At 34.7% G+C, this 21,274-nt stretch overlaps 1 protein-coding gene across 2 annotated transcripts; it reads right to left on the bottom strand.

Moving 5' to 3' along the window:
• Positions 1-24: 24 nt before the first annotated feature.
• LOC102602455 (cycloartenol Synthase-like) lies at positions 25-18,478 on the bottom strand. Of its 2 annotated transcripts, XM_006362747.2 has the most exons (20): positions 18,370-18,478; positions 17,960-17,974; positions 17,661-17,882; positions 16,183-16,368; positions 15,965-16,054; positions 15,633-15,827; positions 15,437-15,521; positions 14,476-14,642; positions 8,745-8,933; positions 8,311-8,424; positions 8,048-8,170; positions 7,812-7,934; positions 7,640-7,738; positions 6,475-6,531; positions 5,292-5,338; positions 5,038-5,181; positions 4,720-4,897; positions 3,014-3,094; positions 1,343-1,426; positions 25-313 (listed from the first exon to the last, which is right to left on the bottom strand). In XM_006362747.2, the coding sequence occupies exons 3-20, from the start codon at positions 17,856-17,858 to the stop codon at positions 200-202; spliced, it is 2,274 nt and encodes a 757-aa protein (XP_006362809.1). In that variant the 5' UTR covers positions 17,859-17,882; positions 17,960-17,974; positions 18,370-18,478; the 3' UTR covers positions 25-199. The 2 variants fall into 2 exon arrangements, with proteins under 2 accessions (XP_006362809.1, XP_006362808.1); XM_006362746.2 differs by lacking the exon at positions 17,960-17,974.
• Between the last annotated feature and the right edge of the window lie 2,796 nt (positions 18,479-21,274).

Raw genomic sequence — 21,274 nt, 5'->3', positions numbered from 1 at the left:
AACTATTTTATTGAAAACCTTGTATTATTGTGACACTCTTAAGTCTGGTTGTGATTTAGTTGAATGAAAAGAGAAGAAATATTTGATGGTTTATTTGTTGTCTTATTCATATATATAAGATGAATGTCAGAACTATCTTTTGTTTACTAGCTTTGAAAAGAAAAGAGTCAAGACTTGAAGTATCATCTGGAACTGCAACTCAATTAGCTTTGAGTACACGAGAACGATATTCTCCCAATGCCCAGATTGGGAAAATGTTCCTATATGCAGAATATGATATCATGCAGTTCCTATTGAAGACCCCGCTGATCTCCTGACAAATACAAAAAACAATCCGTATTAGAATGCCTGAATCGGTTTTCAAAACAATAAGTAGGAAACACGCGAATCTTTGTAGCTCATTTGGTTGGCTGTGAAAGAAACATGCAAATCATAGTGACTGGACATTCGCCCTTCGATTAATCATATTGGGTCAATTGAGGTTAAAAAAAATAAGATTATTAAGTTCTGCATGCAACAAACATAACCATGTATGTACATATATATACAATTTGGATATGAAAACAGCTTCACTACCAGTTTACTGAATCTATTGCCGCCTCAGAAATGTAAATTAGGATTTCAACCATCAAAATTTAGGTGTTCCACTTTAAATACTTTATCCTCACTAAACACAATAAACCACATTGAAAACAGTATAAAAGAGGAAAAACATATTAAACCCCTAAAATCATGAAACAATGAAAACCATGTTAATTTAAAACTGCCGGTACTAAGGAATGACAATGTGATAGGTGCAAATATTATCCTACGTTAACCAAAACACCATTTTCTTACCCCAGCTGTTATACTTGAATAGAAGTTTTGCCTAGCTAACGAGACGATAAGCAATATGTAGATTTAGACCTTATTCATTGAACGAGCCTTTACCAATTTTTTCTCCAATGCCAATACTCCTATAAGCTTACTCTCCCATGCAGATTGTACTACCCAGTTCTCCTGATCTCTCTCTCAAGCTCTCTTCTTCCCCTCCCCCGGACGAAAGATACCCAACACTTACCAGATTCTGTTGAACAACGTAGTTTATATTTACATGCTTCCTTTCCCAAAATGGTATGCAGCTGTTAATTCAAGTTAAGCCCCAAATTCTATCCAGGAGGCACAGCCAGATTTAAAACCAAATCAAAACTAAAACAACAAGAGCTTAGGCAACCTTTTAACTTGAAAGTCCAAAAGTAAAAAGAGGCTACACTCTTCAGTTTTTTAAAATACCAACCAGGCACTGGTTCTTATACCATAACAGGCAATTTTAAGCTACAAAGCTTAGAGGCTACAAAGTTACCTGCTGAGGGTAATCTCCATTTTCTTGCTGAGCATTTATTAATTCTTTTGCTGCAGAGTGTAATGGTGTAGGATTTCTCTCAGCCTGCAATTGTTAAGGGGTAAAAAGTAAACTTCAGCAGAAAAAAGTGGCTGATTTGCATATATAGTTCCACATCTCAATAATCTACAAGGATGTGTTGTGCATAAAGGCATGACAACCCTCGGTCATTATCACAAAGCAGAAGACCCAATAATTATGAAGGTATACAAAATATTCAGCTGAGAGGTGTGAGCAGATCCAAGATGTTGGGATGTACTGATGACACCAATTTATTGCCTGAAGATTTCTACGTCTAAAATTTTCAAATTAGGAATAACCATGTAAATCAACTACTTGAGTATGCCAAATGCTTCACAAAGGTCTTCACTAAAATCTCGTTAAAAAGAACAATTTAACACTAAAGAATTGTCAAGAGACGGAATAAATGATGGTTATCTAAATACAAAATTACCCTTATAAAAGCACATCATTAGAAGCCTCAAGAAATGACTATGACCAAGTGATCTTCTGGCATCACCGCCAGTTCACTAATGATCTCCCCACCCCACCATCCTTCCTCCCCTTAGAAAGAAAGAGGGAGAAGAGAGAAGGGTAAACTATCAGCATTATTTCAGAGGAATGACAACTTTAGCAGAGGGGGAAGCATTTGAAGAAAATCGACTGAACGAGACCCATGATTGTAGAAATCATTTCGGTTGGGTTGGTCTTAAAAAGTGGGAAACTGACTATTTTGGTTTTAACAATTAAGTATCATAGAAAACTAAAACAAACTGATTATTGGTCATATATGTTCCTACAAGCTTTCTTAATTTCCTATAATTAGAGTATTTATGTTTCAATTTCTCCTCTTAGGTCTTTACTGATGAGAAAACATTAGTCTCTAATGGGGTTCTTTTTGCTATAATGTTTTCCGTGGTTGAAGGAATTCGTATCTTATACATGTTATTATAATTATCATATTTGGTTTGATGAGTGGAATAATTGTTAGAGCCTCTTCAATTAAAGGTATGCTCTTAATTCTTATTTGCATTACTGTAGGTTTATTTGTTTCTAGTATTTTTACCATTTCTTGTATTTTTGAGCTTTTTCTTCAATATTAGTACTAGTTTTCAAACAAAATTTTGTTTAATTTTCTAAAACTGATAAACTGAACAAAACCAGTATACCAAAACTCCAACACTATTTATCTTCAATACTCATGGTTAGTTTTGTCTGCCTTTATGATCCAAACCATGCACACTAATCAATGTATCGATATCATAGGAAGTCTCAGTCACTATTGGCTCCAGAACATTTTTCTGAGGATATAAGATAGTCAACAACAGCTTGGTCCCTCCATCTTTCAATTTTCATCCATGAAGGTACATAGCAATTGTCATGAGGTCTTTATCTCTCCAGAAAATTACACAGGGCATCGGCAGGAGAAAGCAACAAATTAAGGTTTCAAACTAGTTTTTTGATTTTCCTATGTGAATTTCAAAATGAAGAACATCTATTTCTTTGTCAACATTACCAGTTTAAAAAAAAAAGAACATCTATTCCTTTGTTCAATTGAAACGGATATATTTTAACTATTTATTGTTACTTACAGTTCTGACAATCATGTACGGGTCAAAACTTTATTAGTACCTGTCCAGCAGCAATTAGAGTCAGCATAGCCCATGCTGTATTTACAACATGAGATCTGTTGCCTTCAAGATTTGTATACACCTGTAAGGAAGACAAAGGAAAAGAGAAGACAAGAATGACTGGTAAGTTAATGTGTGTACAAGAAAAGAGAAGGCAAAGATAACTCTCCCTACTGCATCTTATAGGAGATATGACAAGCACCTTGATAGTACGAGGAAATATGTAGCTATTTAAGTCATACTGATTTGTTTGTAAATGTTTTCTCACTGCATTATAAAATATGAACTGACAATACTCCCTTTCTTTTAATCTCCTTCTAGGATTCTCCTCAAATTTCTCACATAATATCTCATGATTTAGGTTTTATGACTCTAGTTAAGGATATTTGAATTATTTTTTGTTAAATCACCACACCCGAATCCATACCTGGATCCGTATCCCAGAATCTTAAAATTTAGATCATGAAGGATCCGAACCCGTATCGAACACTCGCACCCGAGTCTTGAGCAACATAGCATACAAGTCGTAGATCTGAGCACTCTACCTGATTATGTTTATAGTCAAATATCGTTGTTCCATTCTTAATCTTATCTCTCTTAAGTGTAATCACACGTCAATGTCAACATCCTCATTTCCGTCACTCTTCATCTTTCAGGACATGCAAGTTCTTAATTGGCCAACACTCTGCTCCATATAACATAGTCGGCCTAATCACCATTCTATAGAGCTTTCCTTTAAGTTTTGGTGGTACATTCTTATCACACATGATTACCAAAGCGAGCCTCCATTTCACCCACCCTGCACTAATATGATGTGTGACATCATTGTTGATCTCCCCATTGCCCTAAACTAGAGATCCAAGATACTTCATCTCTCTTGGGGATGACATGTGTATCTTGTCTCACTTCTATCCACCCTCATGCGACGCGTCACTGAGCTTGCACTACAGGCATTATGTTTTCGTCCAGTTCAACGTGAACCCTTTAGACTCTAAGGTATGTCTCCAAACCTCCAACTTAGTGTTAACTTTGTCGTGAGTCTCGTGGATTGTTTAGTTCTCTGGATAAGATTAGGTGAATGGCTTGTGAAGATAATGGATGGGTTTGTAACACTCGTGTCGATATTCAGTTTAGAACGAAATAAAGGTGGGAATAAGTTTGTGACTAAAGCTTCACTTACATAAATGAAATGACCCATAATAATAAACTAATATTACAATCAATGTATATCAACAAGCATAGACTATTCATGAAAAATATTTATGAAACTATTACATGAAAACATAGTCATAAAAAATCATTAATTCAGGGAAAAAATTAGAGCAATATGGGGAAAAAAACTATTTAACAATACGTGTAACAGGTAATGGTGAGGAGAGAGATATAAGAACAAAAGGATCGGAAACATCCTGTTATCCCATGGGGCCGGGAAGGGTAGAGGGGGTTGTACTGCAATTGCATTCCCAAATCTAATCACAAAATAGCAGAAACAACCAAAAAATTTAATTTTATCCAAACTCATCCCACACCAAAATTCGCAAAGACCACTTTAGATGTTCCGAACTTGAAAGTTGCTGAGGGACAAGTTTTCAATGTTCCCAACTTAAAACTTGACGAGGGACAAGTTTAGATTTACTATGCACAGAAAAGATAAGATATGCAAGGAACCAGAATAAGAATTAAATAAATGAGATGAGATGAAAGTACCTTATTTTGACATGACAGATAACTCTCCCCCCAGCCACCAGATGAGACTTGTTTGGACAACAAAAATGTACATGCCTTGCGGATGCTGGAAGAATTATTGTAGTTCCTTCCCGCAGCTAGCAAGCCAAGCACCCCAAACCAAGTGCCATAGGTGAAGCAAACTGCCCAAGAGCCATACCTAAAAAGGAACCTCAAACGCTAAATACAAATCGATGATTTCACAAGAAAACTGTGGACGTGAAATTGCTTCATTGTACATAGAAAAATGTCTTGGTAGTTCTACTGCATGTTCGAAAAATGAGGATAACAAGAACTAACCAGGAGCCATCTGTTTCTTGAATTGATTCAATGAAGGCGGCAGCTTTAGCAATACAGCGTTCAACTTCTTCTTTACGATGACCAGGGTATAATTTCTTAAATGCTGTTAAAGCTTGAATTGCAGCTGAGGAACACTCTACATAACTGTATAGTGACAAAGCTGTGTGGTTAACAGGAATCTGTGGATGTATTTTGTACGCATACATATACTGCTATACAAGAAACAAAGTTAAATATAGGTGCAAATGACTTACGGGTAATCAATAACAATATCTCCAAAAGTCTCAGCAGGGTTGATTAGCTGAACAGGAAAAAAATAATTCCAAATCAACAAAGACTTGAAAACTTGCATAATACATATCAAATAACCAGCAAACCACCAATAGTCCAATACATCCATGTAACGTTATGTCATGTCCAAGTACAGAATGAATGTTTGTGCAAGATCTACTTTAATGATTTTCCTAAATTCTCTAGCACCTCAGTCCAAAACATCAAAAAAGGACAAAAGAATAAAAATGTCATTGTGGGAAAACCTTTCATTTTCCTTACTACCCTTTTATTTATGCTAGGCATTAATTCACAACTAGCCCATAGATGTCAAAGTATCCGATGTTTGGCAAATTGTAAACTTCCTAATGTGGACTAAGGAGTCAGAATGCACCAGACACCCCAGCAAATAAGACTAGGGAAAAATGTAGATGGCCATCTAGTGTGGTCTATGGCATTGAACATATTAGCTAAAGGAAGCTGAAACGTAGCTTAACAACTTAGGACACAAGCATAGAGTGCATCATCCTACTGCAGCAATAGATGACCAATTGAACCCAATTTTCTTTATTTCCTCCATGTGACCTAATGAAACCTGCTTGATGATTCACTCTTAACTTGTAGACGTAGAAGCACTCACCTTAGTATTAACTGTAAAAGTTCTATATATTTTACGTTTAAATCTTTTGATTTTTGAATAACATGAAGATTAGCACTGATACATACGAATCAGACCAACTAGCACTCCGCCATACATTGATGGACAAGTGGTTCAACATTAGCACTCCACCAGGTTTTTCCATACTAGAGAGACTTGCGGGCAGAGTTTTATTGTAGTCGTATAAACATCTTTAAGAACAAACGATGACCATAATCTCTAGTGGAGTGTAATACGAGCCATAAAAATTTAGAGCTTCCCCAGAGCAAAATAAGAAGAAAATATCTATTTTTCTTTTTCTTTCATAGCAGGAAACAACTTCAAAAGTAAAAACAAGAATTTGCTAGCCTACTAAGCATGAGCGGAATCACATTGAATAAAATGGTGTATATGAATCCACCAACTTGACAAAAAATGTTATTATGTGTAAAAGCAAAAAAGCTATGACATCGAGAATAATATTTTCTAAAGGGAAACATGAAACAAATGTAATTTTGCAAATGAAGTACCTCCAACCATGGATATGACCTTGAGAGTTCATATGTTGCAAAGCCGCCACCACTATTCTGCATATATACCAGGAAAAAGCTTTTTTAGTGATTCACAGGACTGCAGTTTCAGGAACAACAAATAACAAAAAATTATCTCAAAAACTTCAGAAAGGCATATATTTTATCAGCTGGATTCAGATAAAGAGCCTAGAGATGTGGCTAAATTAAGCTCACTGTCAACTGGTTGGATAACTTCAAATTAATCTGCTCAGAGCATGCTTCAATAAATAAGTACTTTTAGTGTTCTATGGAATACGGGTGCAGAGGTAAAAAATTAAAATTCTAGCACATCAACTGGAATTAGCATTTACATTTACAATTACATAGAAAGGACAGAACTCACAAGAAGACCCAGATCATTCTCATATCCCAAACAAGTTAGTTTATATGAGACTACCTTTGGGAGGTAGGAATCAATAGAAGTTGTTTTACTTTTACATGCAGTTGATGGAATGTAGCGAACTAACTTTCAAGTAACAAGAATTAAGAAGAATGGTATCCAAGTTATCTACTGCATGAGTTAGGAATGCAATCCTGCTTCAAGTCAAACAAATTAGCTTGATTTAGCCTTTACGAAACCAAATTAGGCCAGTTTACAGTAACTAATCTGCAAGGGCAGTTGACAGAAATCATAGCACGTGCTCTTATCTGTGTTTTATTAGAATATGTACAGAAGCCAGGGGTTAAAGCTATGTTAATGCCTCCTATCCCTTTTTGGTGACATTGCCTTAAAAAGATCAAAGTAGATTCTGCTATCCAGATCCAACCAAGCACAATGTTACCTCCTAGTACATATTTTGAGATGCCAATTTTTTTTGGAACATGGTTGACTAAAATGTCATAGCTCAACATGAATTTAGCTTTACTTACAAAAGCCTCCAAATGATAAATTAGCTTATTTTTCTGCCACAACGCACAATATCCGAAACTTAACATCCAGCAGGCCACATTAAGCATCTTGGGGATGCATTAAGAGCCTAAAGAGCATCTAAGAAAAGATTGAAGCCACTCTTGGAAATGACAATTCACGCACAAAAATGCAGCCTTAACTAAAAATGACGGGAAGTGAAAGGCAAAGTAAAGACACAAATTATGGGAAATATGAAGGGAAGAATGCTATTACCTGTAAAGAAAGTAAAACATTTACAGCATCATACAAGCGCTTCGCCTCCAATGGATTACCGACTATCTCTGATGGTAGCTTTGATAATAGAAGAACAGCCTGGTAGACAGAAATAGGTTAACAGAAATTGGAACATATCAATAGGTTGTGAATGGTTGTTACAAATACTAGCCTTAAGTCCCTCTGCAGTACAATCTGAAATGGGCCACCCATGATCTGCAGTTGAAAAGGGCCAAGCACCTTTTGAAATATGACGATACCAGAAATCTAGATCACCCGGGCAATTATCTAACACCTTCAAAGTAAAGAAAGGATCTTGCAAATTATATCAATATCAGAGGTAAAAATCAAGATAATATGGAAGATTACACCATAGATAATAATAATATGACCCGGCAAATGTTATACTTGTGTATTTGATAAGAATGAATGTGCTTTTCTCAATGTTGATCCATATTCTTCGCCAAACCCTGTCGCAATGATTGCTTGAACTGCAAATGATGTATCCCAAGATTGACTTCCATTGTACCCCTACAATATGGCAACGGATAATCTATATATCATCAGACGTAAGGAAAACAGAACTTATAAATGACCAACACCAGTATAACAACGGTAGGATATTTAGGAAATATTTTAAACATAAAAACTGGAAAGTGATATTTGTACACCTTCATTTTCATGCCATCTTCAGCAACCCACATATAATCATGAATTCTTGGAAGATGCAACTTGAAAGCTTCTGAATTAGGATCTTCAACCCAGCAGCATAGCATATTTATAATCTACAAACGAAAGGCCAGTTTTTCAGCAAACAAATGAAGATTATACCCATATTAGTCATGTCATCTATCAGGAATAATTGAAACTTGCAGGCAAACAGAAGAATAACAGACTTTCTAAATAGATTTCTCATTTGCCTAATATTGAACGCAATAAAGTAAAGCTTAAAAAATGCGGGAGACAGTAAAAAGCATCTGCAAACTGCATTTTGACACAATCTTGAAAAAAGATCATCAGATTTTATAGCTAGGTAAGTTTGAAAAACAATCACTAGTGTGTGGATTAACGAAGGCCTTCACTAATGAAAGTTAAGGACTAATACCTTGTTTACAGGTCCTATGCATACGTAACGAGTGTTTTCATCTTCATAATGAATGTGCTCCATCACGGTGCGCAGAGATTTTTCCCTCAATCTTTTCCCCGGCCAATGCATCAAAATAGGTTCTACAACCTTGTGAAGAGTTGCCCACATGATATCTTGTACTAGAGGGTGTGGGTAGTAAAGGTCTTCCTGCAGAAAATTTAGATAAGTTAAAGAAGATACAATCCAGAAAAGAGAACAGTATAAGTTGCAATCCACATGTCTTAGTGATGCAAATGTAGAAGCTACATTATATTTTGCTTCAAGTTATTAGCCAAGTTCATAGGTGTGGACTTGCTGCAAGAATGTGACTTCTTATTTGTTGTTTCATTTCTTAGTTAGGTGTATTAGATCCCCAGTATAACTCCAGATTTTTTAATGCCTCGAAAGGATGACAAAAAATCTCTCAATTACATTACATCAATGTCTATCAGTCTGGTAGTACAAGCATTGTAATTGATACATTATTACAAGAATATATATGTTTTGACTTCATGCATTTTTCCAGATAACAATGGTGTGCGGGCCAATGTATGTGCACCTCAACTATTTCACTGAGAACCTTTTACCCCACCAGCAGGGGTTAACTCTGCCCACCATGGTTTGGACAGATGAGAAGAAATCACCCATCTTTATTTATCTCTGCATGGGTTTGAATTCTAGTCTTGCATAGAGCACACCCTTAGTTCAGAGATACTTGGATTTGAGTTATTGAAAAACTTTTGTTCCACTAATCCTCTTCATCAAGTATATTTCTCAAATAGCAGCTGGACATGGAGATGATTAAGCTTCATGAAGTTTCAACTACAATAAACTTCAAAACATAGCATAATGTTTGGGAGTCACTTTAGAAGGATACCTTGAAGAAAGCTTGGAACAAGGTTGCAACTTAGAAAATGAGATTTTGTTCAGCCAAATGCTAAATTTGACTATACTATGAAGAAACTCTATGACAAGCTGGAAAAATGCAACTTAGAGCTTGGTGAGTATGGGTTGCACTAATTTTTCATGTTCTATGAAACCACTCAACCCTTGTTTCTTCTTGAAAATCACGATCCTCCTCGATTGGCCCTTTGCTAACTCGACAAATCATGTCACCAAGTCATGAAAGAAGTGCAAGAAGCCCAAGTTTGAAGTTTCCTTGCACCAAAAATAGGACTTCTCTCCTCCCAAGAATAAGACTTCTTGTTTGTTATTTTCTTTTCAGAATAAGTTTCTTGTTTCTTTTGTTAACTTAAAAAGTCGCATCAATTTGTATCTGCTGCTTATTATTGAAGATCTGCTTCAAAAGACTTTGAAGAAGGGAAGTATTGATCTGACCACATTAATTTCATCTACACTTTTCTCAAAGTCAGTTACTTGCCAAAATGTGATGTAAATTTCACTGAATAGCCAGAGATACTCTCCACTTAGGGGTCGTTTAGTGTGAAGGATAACATCAAATAGTCCTGGGATTAAATTATAGTGGCACTTAATGTGTTGTTTGGTTGGCAAGTGTGGGATAACTTATCCCGGTACTAATACCGGGATATGTTATCCCTCCCCTTGGGTGGTATAGTAATCCCGGTATAACTTATCCCGGCATAACATAGGTAAATGACGAAAATATCTTTTTAAACCCTTTATATACATCACTTTTCACATTCAATATTTACATTATTTTTAATACCATGTATAATAACATTCACAACCTTCACCACTTCTTATTTTATGATAATTCTTCATATTTTTCTATTAAAAAATTACACTATATAAATATAATTTTTATTTATGAATTTATTTGACTAATTCTTATGTTTATTTATATTTTGATTTCTCATAAAACAAATTATTTTAACAAACTTAAGATGGAAGTTCTATTTTTAAGCTAAATAAGAAGAAAGTTTTATTTTTAAATACATACGATACCATCACGGGAATGCACAAACAAAAATATTTAAGCTAAATAAGATGAAAGTTTTATTTTTAAGAATAAAGAAAACTAAATAAAGTGGAGGGTGTTTTTTGTAAACAAACAACTTGTTTTTAAAATTTATGCAATGCATGTTATTTTGAATACAACAAACCAAACACTCAATAAGAAATAATCCCAGCATAAGTTATCCCATCATAACTTGTATTCGAACCAAACGACCCCTTAAAAATAGTAGATAGTAGGACCCTTGGCTAACATCTTATGAAATATGAATCAAATAACAAAAGGTTTAACTCGATCTTATGTTATAAAGTTGGACCCAAAAGTAAATGTTCCAAATAAATAAGAAAAAGATGAAAACTTTGGTAAACTCAACAAATATACTTTGGAAATTTACATTATCCCTGCCCCCAAGGCCTAGCTCAAGTGGCAAAAGGTGGAGGATTTGTGGCTTAGGTCGCAGGTTCAAGCCCCACACCATGCAAAGCGAAGCCCGGTATTTAAGTGGAGAAGGGTAGAGGGGCGGGCCCATTATCCACCGAGTTTAGAAGGCTGTGATTGGTCCAAAGGGTGGGTCACAGACGGATTTCTCGGTTATCAAAAAAATAAAAAATTTACATTATCCCTGCCCCCAAGGCCTAGCTCAAGTAGGCAAAAGGTGGAGGATTGTGGCTAGGTCGCAGGTTCAAGCCCCACACCATGCAAAGCGAAGCCCGGTATTTTAAGTGGAGAAGGGTAGAGGGCGGGCCCATTATCCACCGAGTTTAGAAGGCTGTGATTGGTCCAAAGGGTGGGTCACAGACGGATTTCTCGGTTATACAAAAAAAATAAAAAAATTTACATTATCCCTGCACCCAAGGCCTAGCTCAAGTGGCAAAAGGTGGAGGATTTGTGGCTTAGGTCGCAGGTTCAAGCCCACACCATGCAAAGCGAAGCCCGGTATTTTAAGTGGAGAAGGGTAGAGGGCGGGCCCATTATCCACCGAGTTTAGAAGGCTGTGATTGGTCCAAAGGGTGGGTCACAGATGGATTTCTCAGTTCTCAAAAAAAAATAAAAAAATTTACATTATCCTTGAAGAAGAATGAAATTTGTGAACAAAAATCTGCACAAAGATCACCTGGAAAATGTCTAAGCTGAAAATCAGGATATAAGTTGTATCTCCACTAGGTGTTGATATAATGATGGAATAATCCTTAGATTGAAAAAATGCAAAGAGAAGATGTCATGCATATAAACAAGCAGCTCGGTCAGCTTGAAAAATAACCAGAATGGTACTACAATCTTAAGTAAATGAATAATGATCTAGTGAGATAAGCCTGCGGAAGATCAATAAGATCGGAAGGTTCGCCTGAAAAATACTTTTCAAAAAGGGTATCAAAAGTCACTCTATTAGCAAGGTCCAAATAGAATCTTCACCATGGAGATGCCTGCCCAAGGAATATGTCAAATAAGTTTTCATTTTCAAACAGGAAGGAAAAAGGACGTAGAGCCTGGCAGGCAACAAGAAGAGAAACAAGATACGTGTGAATGGTTGAGTTTTGGTCCAAATGGGTCTAGAGAGAACAAGGAACATACAGATGCAAGAATTTGGGCAACTCTTAGGTTGCAAGGCAGTTGGTCTATAATTTTTAATATCAGCTCACCAAAAGCTCTTCATGAAAAGCTAGTGCTCGACTGACATTTGACGAATGATGTATAATTCTTTACAATCTAACAGTTATTGAGGCTCAATAGCGTATCAAAAGCTCATCATAAAAAGTTAGTGCTTGGCAGAGACCAACTTAGAGTAATACTATGGTTGATACCACCTGCTTTTTGTAGGAACCACAGGAAGAGAAAACTGTCCCACCATTTAAATTTAGAAGAGATGTTCATAGCTACTTTTCTGAAAGACATCATTAACTGAGTCTGTGAAGACTAAAAATGAAAAGGGAAAAACCTCCTACATGTTACAAAACTAGGATTTTGGTATATTAGTGTTGTGAAAGGGTCAGTTTATGTGTTTGCCACCTAAAACTTGGTGAAGCATAAACCCCAAAACATCGCACTTCATTTCACTTAGGTGGCACTTCAACTCAAGCACCAATGAAGGAAAAAAAAATCAAGCACCAAGGGGCATGCACCTCATCATACAGACTTTGCTTTGAAGAGAGAGAGAGAGCTAAAGTGATGCACTAATTTTATGCAGAGGTTAGATTAAATAGATATATTGATGATTAAAAAAAATAGAAATATAGCTTAGAATACTAGTCACTAAATATTAATTAGAAACTTTAAATTGTATCATTGCATCGAACTGTTTTATAAGGTAAAATCCTAGAAGACCTTGGTGTTTTGATTTGCTATTTGCCTTTTATAACACTGCAATATATTTCTATGTAGATCTAAAATTTGTTTGGGATGATTATTTTTACACAATTTATTGCATACTAGCAGGATCTATATTGTAATTATTTATGTTACTGTTGGCTGTTTCTAAATCTTCTCCAGGTTGTCCAGAAACAGAAGGGAAAACGGAAGTTGAGAAAACAGGAAGTATACTTTAACAAATAGCAGATCCTACCAAAAGCTATTAATGAGAAGTTGTTGCATAATTTTCAATCAAGCTATTTATGGAAAAGATGTTTTGAAGGCAAGAGCAGTTCAATCCAGAAGATTTAGAGTTCTTGCAGTTCTCTTTTTTCATTTTTGGTGTAAAGAACAATTATCCTCGAAGTAGTAGTACGGTCTGCAAACATTCTACCCTCCGCCCCACTTAGTGAGATTTCACTAGGTATGTTGTTGTCGTCATGTAAAGAACAATTAGTAGATGATGCAGAATCATTACTAGACTTTTTGGCCTCTTTGTAAGTTTTTTATTAGAGCATGTATTAGTAGATATACCACCAATTTCGGAAAAAAAGTTTACATTCTAAAAGTTCTTGGGGCAAACATCAGCTCAACAACAGCTCTTCATGAAGAATTAGTGCTTGGGTGGGATCAACTCAAATAATACTATGGTTGATGCTGACATGCATTTTGTAGGTATCACAGAAGAAAAGTGTCCCACTGTTTGATGTCACAAGGAGACATCCATAGTTACTTTCTGAATGAAAACATCGAGTAATGGTGTATGTGAAGATTAAAGTTGAAACAGCAAAAAACCCTACATGGTATAATCAGGTCCTAGTGTTGTCAATGATTGACTTGTCACATGTTATAACCTTGAAGCTAGGGGTGGCATAAGCCCTGCGCTTCACCTTGCTTATGTGGCACTTTACTTCGAACACTGAGGCGATATGCACCTAGCTCATACACCATCTTGAAGAGGGAGATACTAAACAATCAATATAGCGAAAGTGATCTATTAGATATTAAGAGATGTGGTTAATGAGTATGTTAGTGTTTTTTAAAAATCAAAAATTTAGTCTAGAGAATTAGTCACTATATATTGATTACAAACTTAAAATTACATCTTCACATCAAAGTTAAAACTTTAAATTAATCTTTAACTTAGTTAACATGATTTAAACTCTATATTTCGCTTAGTTAAAATGATTTTTTATTTATACGTTATATAGTAGTTACTGTTGCTTTTCACCTTTAACAACACTACTGTTTATTCTATTTAGATTCTTAATGGTTATGAGATGATGATTGGGCTCATAATGCATACTAGTTAGATCTCTATTATAATGATTTTGTAACAGTAGGATGTTTCTAAATCTACTCATGATTGTCCAAAAACAGAAGGCGAAAACAGTAAATAAACATAGACAAATTACTGCTCCTACCAACCTTTGCACACTCATTGCGAGCTTTATCCCAATCTACTTCATGATACGGGACCGTAAAGAGCTCCTTTCTCAAAGATAAAACTGTTGGCGTGATAGGACCAACAAAGCGTTTACCATAAAGGTAGCACATAGGAAGATAAACCATCCGGCAATGGCACCACATTCTTCCTGAAAAAAATGGATGAAACAAGAGTTTCCATTTCTTAGAGAAGACAAGAAGCATACATTTCTTGAGAAACAGAACCAGTAATGTATTGAAATGTCATGATACAGCCAATACCATAATATGACTATTTAGCATTATTGCTTCAAAGGCACCAATAACCAATGTAATCAGAGGCAAAAAGAGAAAAGAAAAAGAATCCAAGGTCCATTGGAGGTTTAAGCACAAAGCCCAAATAAAGTTTTTAAGTTTAATGAAGAAAGGTGCAAATGGAGAAAACAAAATATGTATGTTTAGTCCAAGACTAATAATTATAAGCATGAATAAAAAATATATGGTCAAAGAAATTGAATTTTTTTTACGATAAAGTGATATTCAATTGCTAATATCGCCGGATTACGTTCATTGGTAAGGAAAAGTATGTCTTAGAGCCTTGATGATGATACTGCAGCGCCCGCTAGGCAAAGCGAAGCGCTCAACATGTTATGCACCTCGCTTCAGGGCTTAAGCACCCTTTGACTAAACTGCCAATAACTAACACAAAAGGAAGTGAGTAATGACACATTGACCTTACGAATTTTTTCCTCTGAAATATTAAATTTGCCAACATAATCAGTTTTCTTTCATCCATTTGTTTTTTGAAGACATTGACAATGAGCGTATGTTTCTCCAGTTTACCCATTTCGCCATATTCACTGATAGATTGATTCTCCCATTATTCTATTACAGGTGATGATTTTCCAAAAGAAATAAATGGAAGAAGTTGAAAAGTAGCATAACAGATAAAGGTGAAACTAACCAGGATGGATTGGAAGGATATAGGGAAGAAGCCATATTTCAGGAGGGAGTGGATTGTTCCCAGACCAGTCAAATACTCCAAGCACCTTAATATTAATTTAGAGGAAAATAAAGTTTATTAAAATTTCCAATTTATACTGATCTATCTAAAAGGCATTCTTTCAACCCAAAAAGATGAGGTCTAGAAGTTACTGAACTGAGAGCCACATTTTCCCCCATGACGTAATGGCCGTGGCACTACCATGATCTAGAATCCATTTACGGCCCTTTTCCATTGCCCCATCTCCATCATTAGCTCCTTCCCCAAGCAATCTCAGAGTAACATAGCTCAAAGCAGAACCAAACATGGTACTGTGGCTTTCAATATGCAAACCCCACCCACCATCACTGTTCTGTAATTTAACATTGTTACAACAAAAGTTTTTTAGCCAAGCTCCATCAGGTGAATAGTGAAGGAAGAAGAGCCAATGAAATTAACAACAAATTAAATACACAAGCAGAGATGTGAGTATAACCAGAAAGGACTTGCCTGATGGTTATAAAGATATCGAATCATCTCACGTTTATGTTCACTTGAGAATACTGCATTGAGTGCCCCCGTAATAGATAGAGCAATAATCTGTTAACGATGTAAAAGAAATCGAAAAATAATCATTAAAATAGAAGTTATGACCCAATTCTACAGCATAAAACATTAAAAGTATCTTTCAAAGTTAGGCAGCTAGTAGCAGCAATAGAAACATTTACCATGCCAGGCATTAGAAACATCGGGCCTCCATAATCTCCAGCCCAGTGACCGTCATGATTTTGTAGAGTGGAATAAAAACTTAGCGCTCTTCTCAGCGTGGTAGCTACACTATCTTCTGTAATAACTTCATTGTCATGTATTTTGACTTGTGGCAAGATACTAATTCCCTGGTTCTCCTTTGACAACTGATATACAAAAACAAAAAAAAAGGGGGGGAATATGATGACGTCAACTGGATAATCAACATATACGCAAGAGCTAATGACACAGTTTTTCATGCATGTTTCCATCATGTAGTCATTCCCCATTCATGTGGATTGTTGGGTATTATTGGTGTGAAAAGGAAATAAAGGTTTTATTCCCGGCGCCTTTTCTTGTAAAGGCAATTATTTTCAGAAAAAACACCTAATTTTCTGAATAGACACCTATTGTTGGCTATAAACAGAAGCCTTGCCTCAGAATTTATACCATGAAATTCAAATTTTTCTTCCCCTCTTCTTTTGCATTGTTCTCAAAAATAAAAGTGACTAAGTATCAAGTGTGATTAGCACCTCTCTTTTGCGTTCGCAGAGTTCTGTAATTTGAAGTGTCATTATCACAGAACAGGTTTTTTGGTTCTATCCTAGGAGGAAATAAGCTGAAACCTTTGGCAACATTGTGGCGATTAAATTTCTTATGGACAATGTTATCTGTGGGCTCAGGATTAATTTAAGTTACAGTTTAATTACAGATTTTGCTAATTAAAAATGGTTAAGAATATAGGAAGCTAACAGTATTAACCCTCTAAGTTTATTGTGCTGCCACCATACACTATTAAGAGGATTCATCATAATTATTTATACATTAGCTCTCAACCTATTGCAACTTTTCTCAGTTGTTTGAAAGAAAATGGAAAATTGGAAGCAAAGAGAAACCATTTTCTCTCAAGTTCTCTATCACTTAATTTTGATTGTTAGAATGGTGTTCAATGATTGTTACAATGGTGTACAATTGAGGCATCGCGGGAACAGAAACAGAGAGTGCATGCTCCTCTACCCTTCTATAGTATCAAATATCAGACTAACAAGTTCAATAAGTTTTCAATAACCCTGCCAAATGTTGAAACATTATATGTTTAATATTGGAGAAAATGGATCCAGTAAAGGTAAACTGTTGCAGTTTGTGTTAAGTTATTTTGAAATTGCCTTCGCTGTGTAATTTTCTTACAGCTAAACATTGTTTACTGTCAACCTATACTAAAATACTGTGACATGAAAACATAAAGGTAAGAATAAAAAAAAATAGATTTAGTGGTTAAAAACATATCTAAAATATCCGATTTTTGGAGTTTCATACCTGAACTGCCATGTATACGAATTTCCTACTTAAAGTATCACCAACTATTTATCAAAACACAATTATCAATCAATTCATTTTTCCTACCTAAAATTTCACTAATGCATCTGCTAATTAACTTGAGGAGGAACTTGATTTTTACCTGGTAACGCATAAGGAGATCAGCACTGTGTTTTTGCTCCAAACGATGTTTGGTGAAGTGTTCACGAAACTTTTCGATCTCCGCCCGATCTTCTGGAGATCCAAGGTCTGGTTCAAACTCCCATACTTCCCTACCTACATGATTGTTCGTTGTCCGCAGCCATGGACTCCCTCCTTCTGCTACTTTCAACTTCCACATTCTTCTACAGATTCAGTCCAGTTACTACAAAAATGACAATTAGAAATTGTTAAAAAATTGCATTTTGAATTACATTGTAAAAATACAAATCACGGACTTACCAGCCCCACAAACTACTGACAGCGACGGCAAAATGAAGAAAAAAATTTCAGAAATTGGTAGGTGAAATTCAAAAAAAAAAAGAAGCAAAAAGTAAGCAGATGCTGAAAATTTGGGGTAAAAAACCAGAATTTAATTGAAATTTTTTAACAAAATAAGGGAAATATGTATGGATGCCAGAAGATAGACCAAAAAAAAAACAATTAGAATGAGGAAAAAGTTCAAGCAAATGAGTGTAAACTCTGGGAAAAAATGAGATGAATATGCAGAAATTCAAATATTTAACCAAAAAATACAGAAATCAATGAAAGAATAGATCAAAACAAAGAACTAGAATGTACAAATTAAGAGAATGCATTGTAAAAATCGGACGATGAATACAAGAAAATGAATGATGAATTAGAAGCAACACCTGTAGTAATCCTAATCAAGAGCTGAGAGATGGAGAGTTTTGAGCATGAAATTTCAAATACTTATATTAATGCCAGAGATTTTATTCAGAGAGAATCTAAATTAATGGGATAGATATTTTTAATAATTATGTTAGAAATTTTGACTAATTAAATACCGATTAAAAGAAATCGAAAAATAAAAAAGAGTGATTTTTGTAGTGCGGGGTGTGAGTGAAGCACGTGCAGTTGTAAATGACAAAAATCAGTGGAGGAAAAAATTGCACATAGTAAGTAGGTGTACACCTGGCATATAAAATTGAATGTTAAAAAACGGACGGCAGCCCACCAGCATGTTAAACACCACGTTTCCATATATATTCAAAAATTGGAAAAGGGTCCCCTATCTGGTTTTTGTAATAATTATTACTCTACTTTCGAGTAAATAGTTAAATCATAAATGTCCCCCGCTCGGGTCTGTTTGGTACAAAGATTAATAATGCAGGTAGGGTTGTTCATGGTTATGGTTACACAACCAAATCGAACCGCAATTCGAACCAAATCAATTAGAAAAATTGGTATTTTGTTTGGTTTGATTAGGTTTGATTTTAAATTTTGAAAATCGATACTATTTGGTTTGGTTTTAGTTTTACTAAGAAATAACTAAACCGAACAGATAAATTAGATATATAAATTTTATAATTACTTATATATTATTCATAAATAAAATATAAATAATTTGTTAAATTTTAATTAACTTAGGTCTTTAATTTTACCATTTTCTCAAGCTCAACACTTAATTTTTAGCCCAACTATTACAATCCTAGGTCCAAGTCCATCAAAATTATTTACTTTAGTCTTTACCTACCCTACCTCACATAAGATAGTCACATTTTCTCTTAATTGAATCACTTTGTTCGTGTAATAATAACTCTAGTATTGCTTAATTGAACCGACAATAGCTTTCATGTGGGTTGTTCATGTATTAGGTGTTCATGTCTATCGAGATACGTATGTCTTCAAAAAATTTATTACTTTCAAACCGAAAAAATCAAAAAAACTGAACCAAACCGATGATTATTTTTTTCGTTTCGTTTCGTTTGGTTTAAGAAATTTTAAAAACCAACTAGATTGGTTTGACTTTTGTTTTAACCTATAACCGATCCAAACCGAACCACGAACACCCCTAAATGCAGGGATTAGTAATGTTGAGATTAGTAATGTAGGGATTAATAGTGCAGGGATTCGTAATGCAGAATTTATTTTTACCAAGAGTTTGGTTCATTGTTTCCCACCTCATTTTGTGTTTGGATTAAAACTTTATAAAAAACTTATTTCCAATTATACCCTTAAATTATTATGTAATTAGGTTAAGGTAAATAATTGCCAGACAATATTATTTTTTTATAGCCTTCTAACTAGATATATGAGAAGAACAATTTTGTTGTCAGTTTGCCTTTTTTCACTTAAATTATTTGAGGATAAATAATTGTTATCTTAGCTAATTGATCACTTACAAAATATCAATTTTCAATTTAAAAAAGAAGAAGATAAACTATCAACTTTTAAAATTGAGAAGACGTTAAATAATAGTAAAATTGAATAAGCCATCTACATTTACACATAAAAATTGCAAGTTGTAGTTTTAATACGTATGCAATTTTATAAATTGTTCAAAATACAAATAATTAGAAACCACACACACACACACCAACAAATTATACATTCAATTAAGATCACAAACGTCATGTGGTGATATACTTGTCTTTTAAATTAGTTAATGTTAAACAACTCACATTTCAAATATTGTATTAATTTGTATTGGATTTATTTAGTAACAAACAACTCTCTCTAAATAATTTGTAAGCTAATTTATTTAAACAAATTTACTAGTACAAATATAAAACATAAAATCAAAAAAATAAACAAAATAATGAAAATGATTTGAGGGATATTTTTATCTTTACATAGACTTATCTCATGGTATTATATCCTATGTATTACTAATACCTCCAAATGGAAGATATTAGTAATACATCCTATAATATCATGTAGGAGGTATAACTAATCCATGGATTAGTTATACATAAGCCCAAATTCCTACCAAACATAATACTAAATAATACCATACATAATACATGGACAATTTATTTTAATGCGGCCTACCAAACGACCCCTAAATGTATATTGGATTTTTAATTATACACTTCAATATTATGGTCATTAATTCCTGCATTCTTTAAAATTAAAATTACTACCTCTCTAAATGCTTAACTAGTAAAGTTAGTGTATTTCATTTTCTTTGAGAGAATGAGCATCAAAAACTATTATTAAAATTTTATTTTTAATTATTTTATTTTTCTTATTTGTTTTCTTATTTCTCTGTAGCAATATAAACCAAATCTCTTCATCATTCACCATTTCTAAGTTGTCGTTGCCATCACCATCTCCACCGAATTCACCATTGTTAATTCCAAATAAATTTTCAAACTCAGGTAAAACTCTTGCAAAATCAATCAACCTAAATCAACTGTAGATAAATTTACAAATATTTATATCACCCAAAAAGACTTAGGGTCAGATTTGAGAAAAATAAATCTGAGCTTAATTACTTAAAATCCAATTGAACCCATAAAACTTTTTTTTTTTACTAATAAATCCTTTAATTATCAATCTCAATCAATCAACGACTTCTCAGAAATTGTCGCTATCAGTCTCGTTAATTCTTCAATAGTCGGTGAATCAGTCTTTTTTTCTGCAAAATTGTCGTCGTCGTCGTAGATGATGATGTATAAGACATTATAGGTTCCTCATCTTCCTTGAGAGGATTGCTGACTCCGGTAACCTCCATTAATTGCAATACACTGCCCTGTTTGTCCTCTCTCTGTCCCCCCCCCCCCCCCCCCCCCCCCCCCCCCCCCCCCCCCC

The sequence above is a fragment of the Solanum tuberosum genome, unplaced genomic scaffold (assembly GCF_000226075.1).
Source record: "Solanum tuberosum cultivar DM 1-3 516 R44 unplaced genomic scaffold, SolTub_3.0 scf00420, whole genome shotgun sequence".
Classification (NCBI taxonomy): Eukaryota; Viridiplantae; Streptophyta; class Magnoliopsida; order Solanales; family Solanaceae; genus Solanum; species Solanum tuberosum.
The sequence above is the reverse complement of the archived record's forward strand: the minus strand, read 5'-3'. Positions and strand labels throughout refer to the sequence as shown.

Bases quoted from the DNA above. Each gene is read 5' to 3' on its own strand.
- LOC102602455 (XM_006362747.2), bottom strand. From the start codon at position 17,858: ATGTGGAAGTTGAAAGTAGCAGAAGGAGGGAGTCCATGGCTGCGGACA. The intron at 5,339-6,474 runs GTACTTCATTTG...TTTCCTGTTCAG, and splicing joins GGTCATATCCATGGTTGGAG to CTAATCAACCCTGCTGAGAC. The intron at 1,427-3,013 runs GTACTAATAAAG...TAACAATTGCAG, and splicing joins CTCTAATTGCTGCTGGACAG to GCTGAGAGAAATCCTACACC.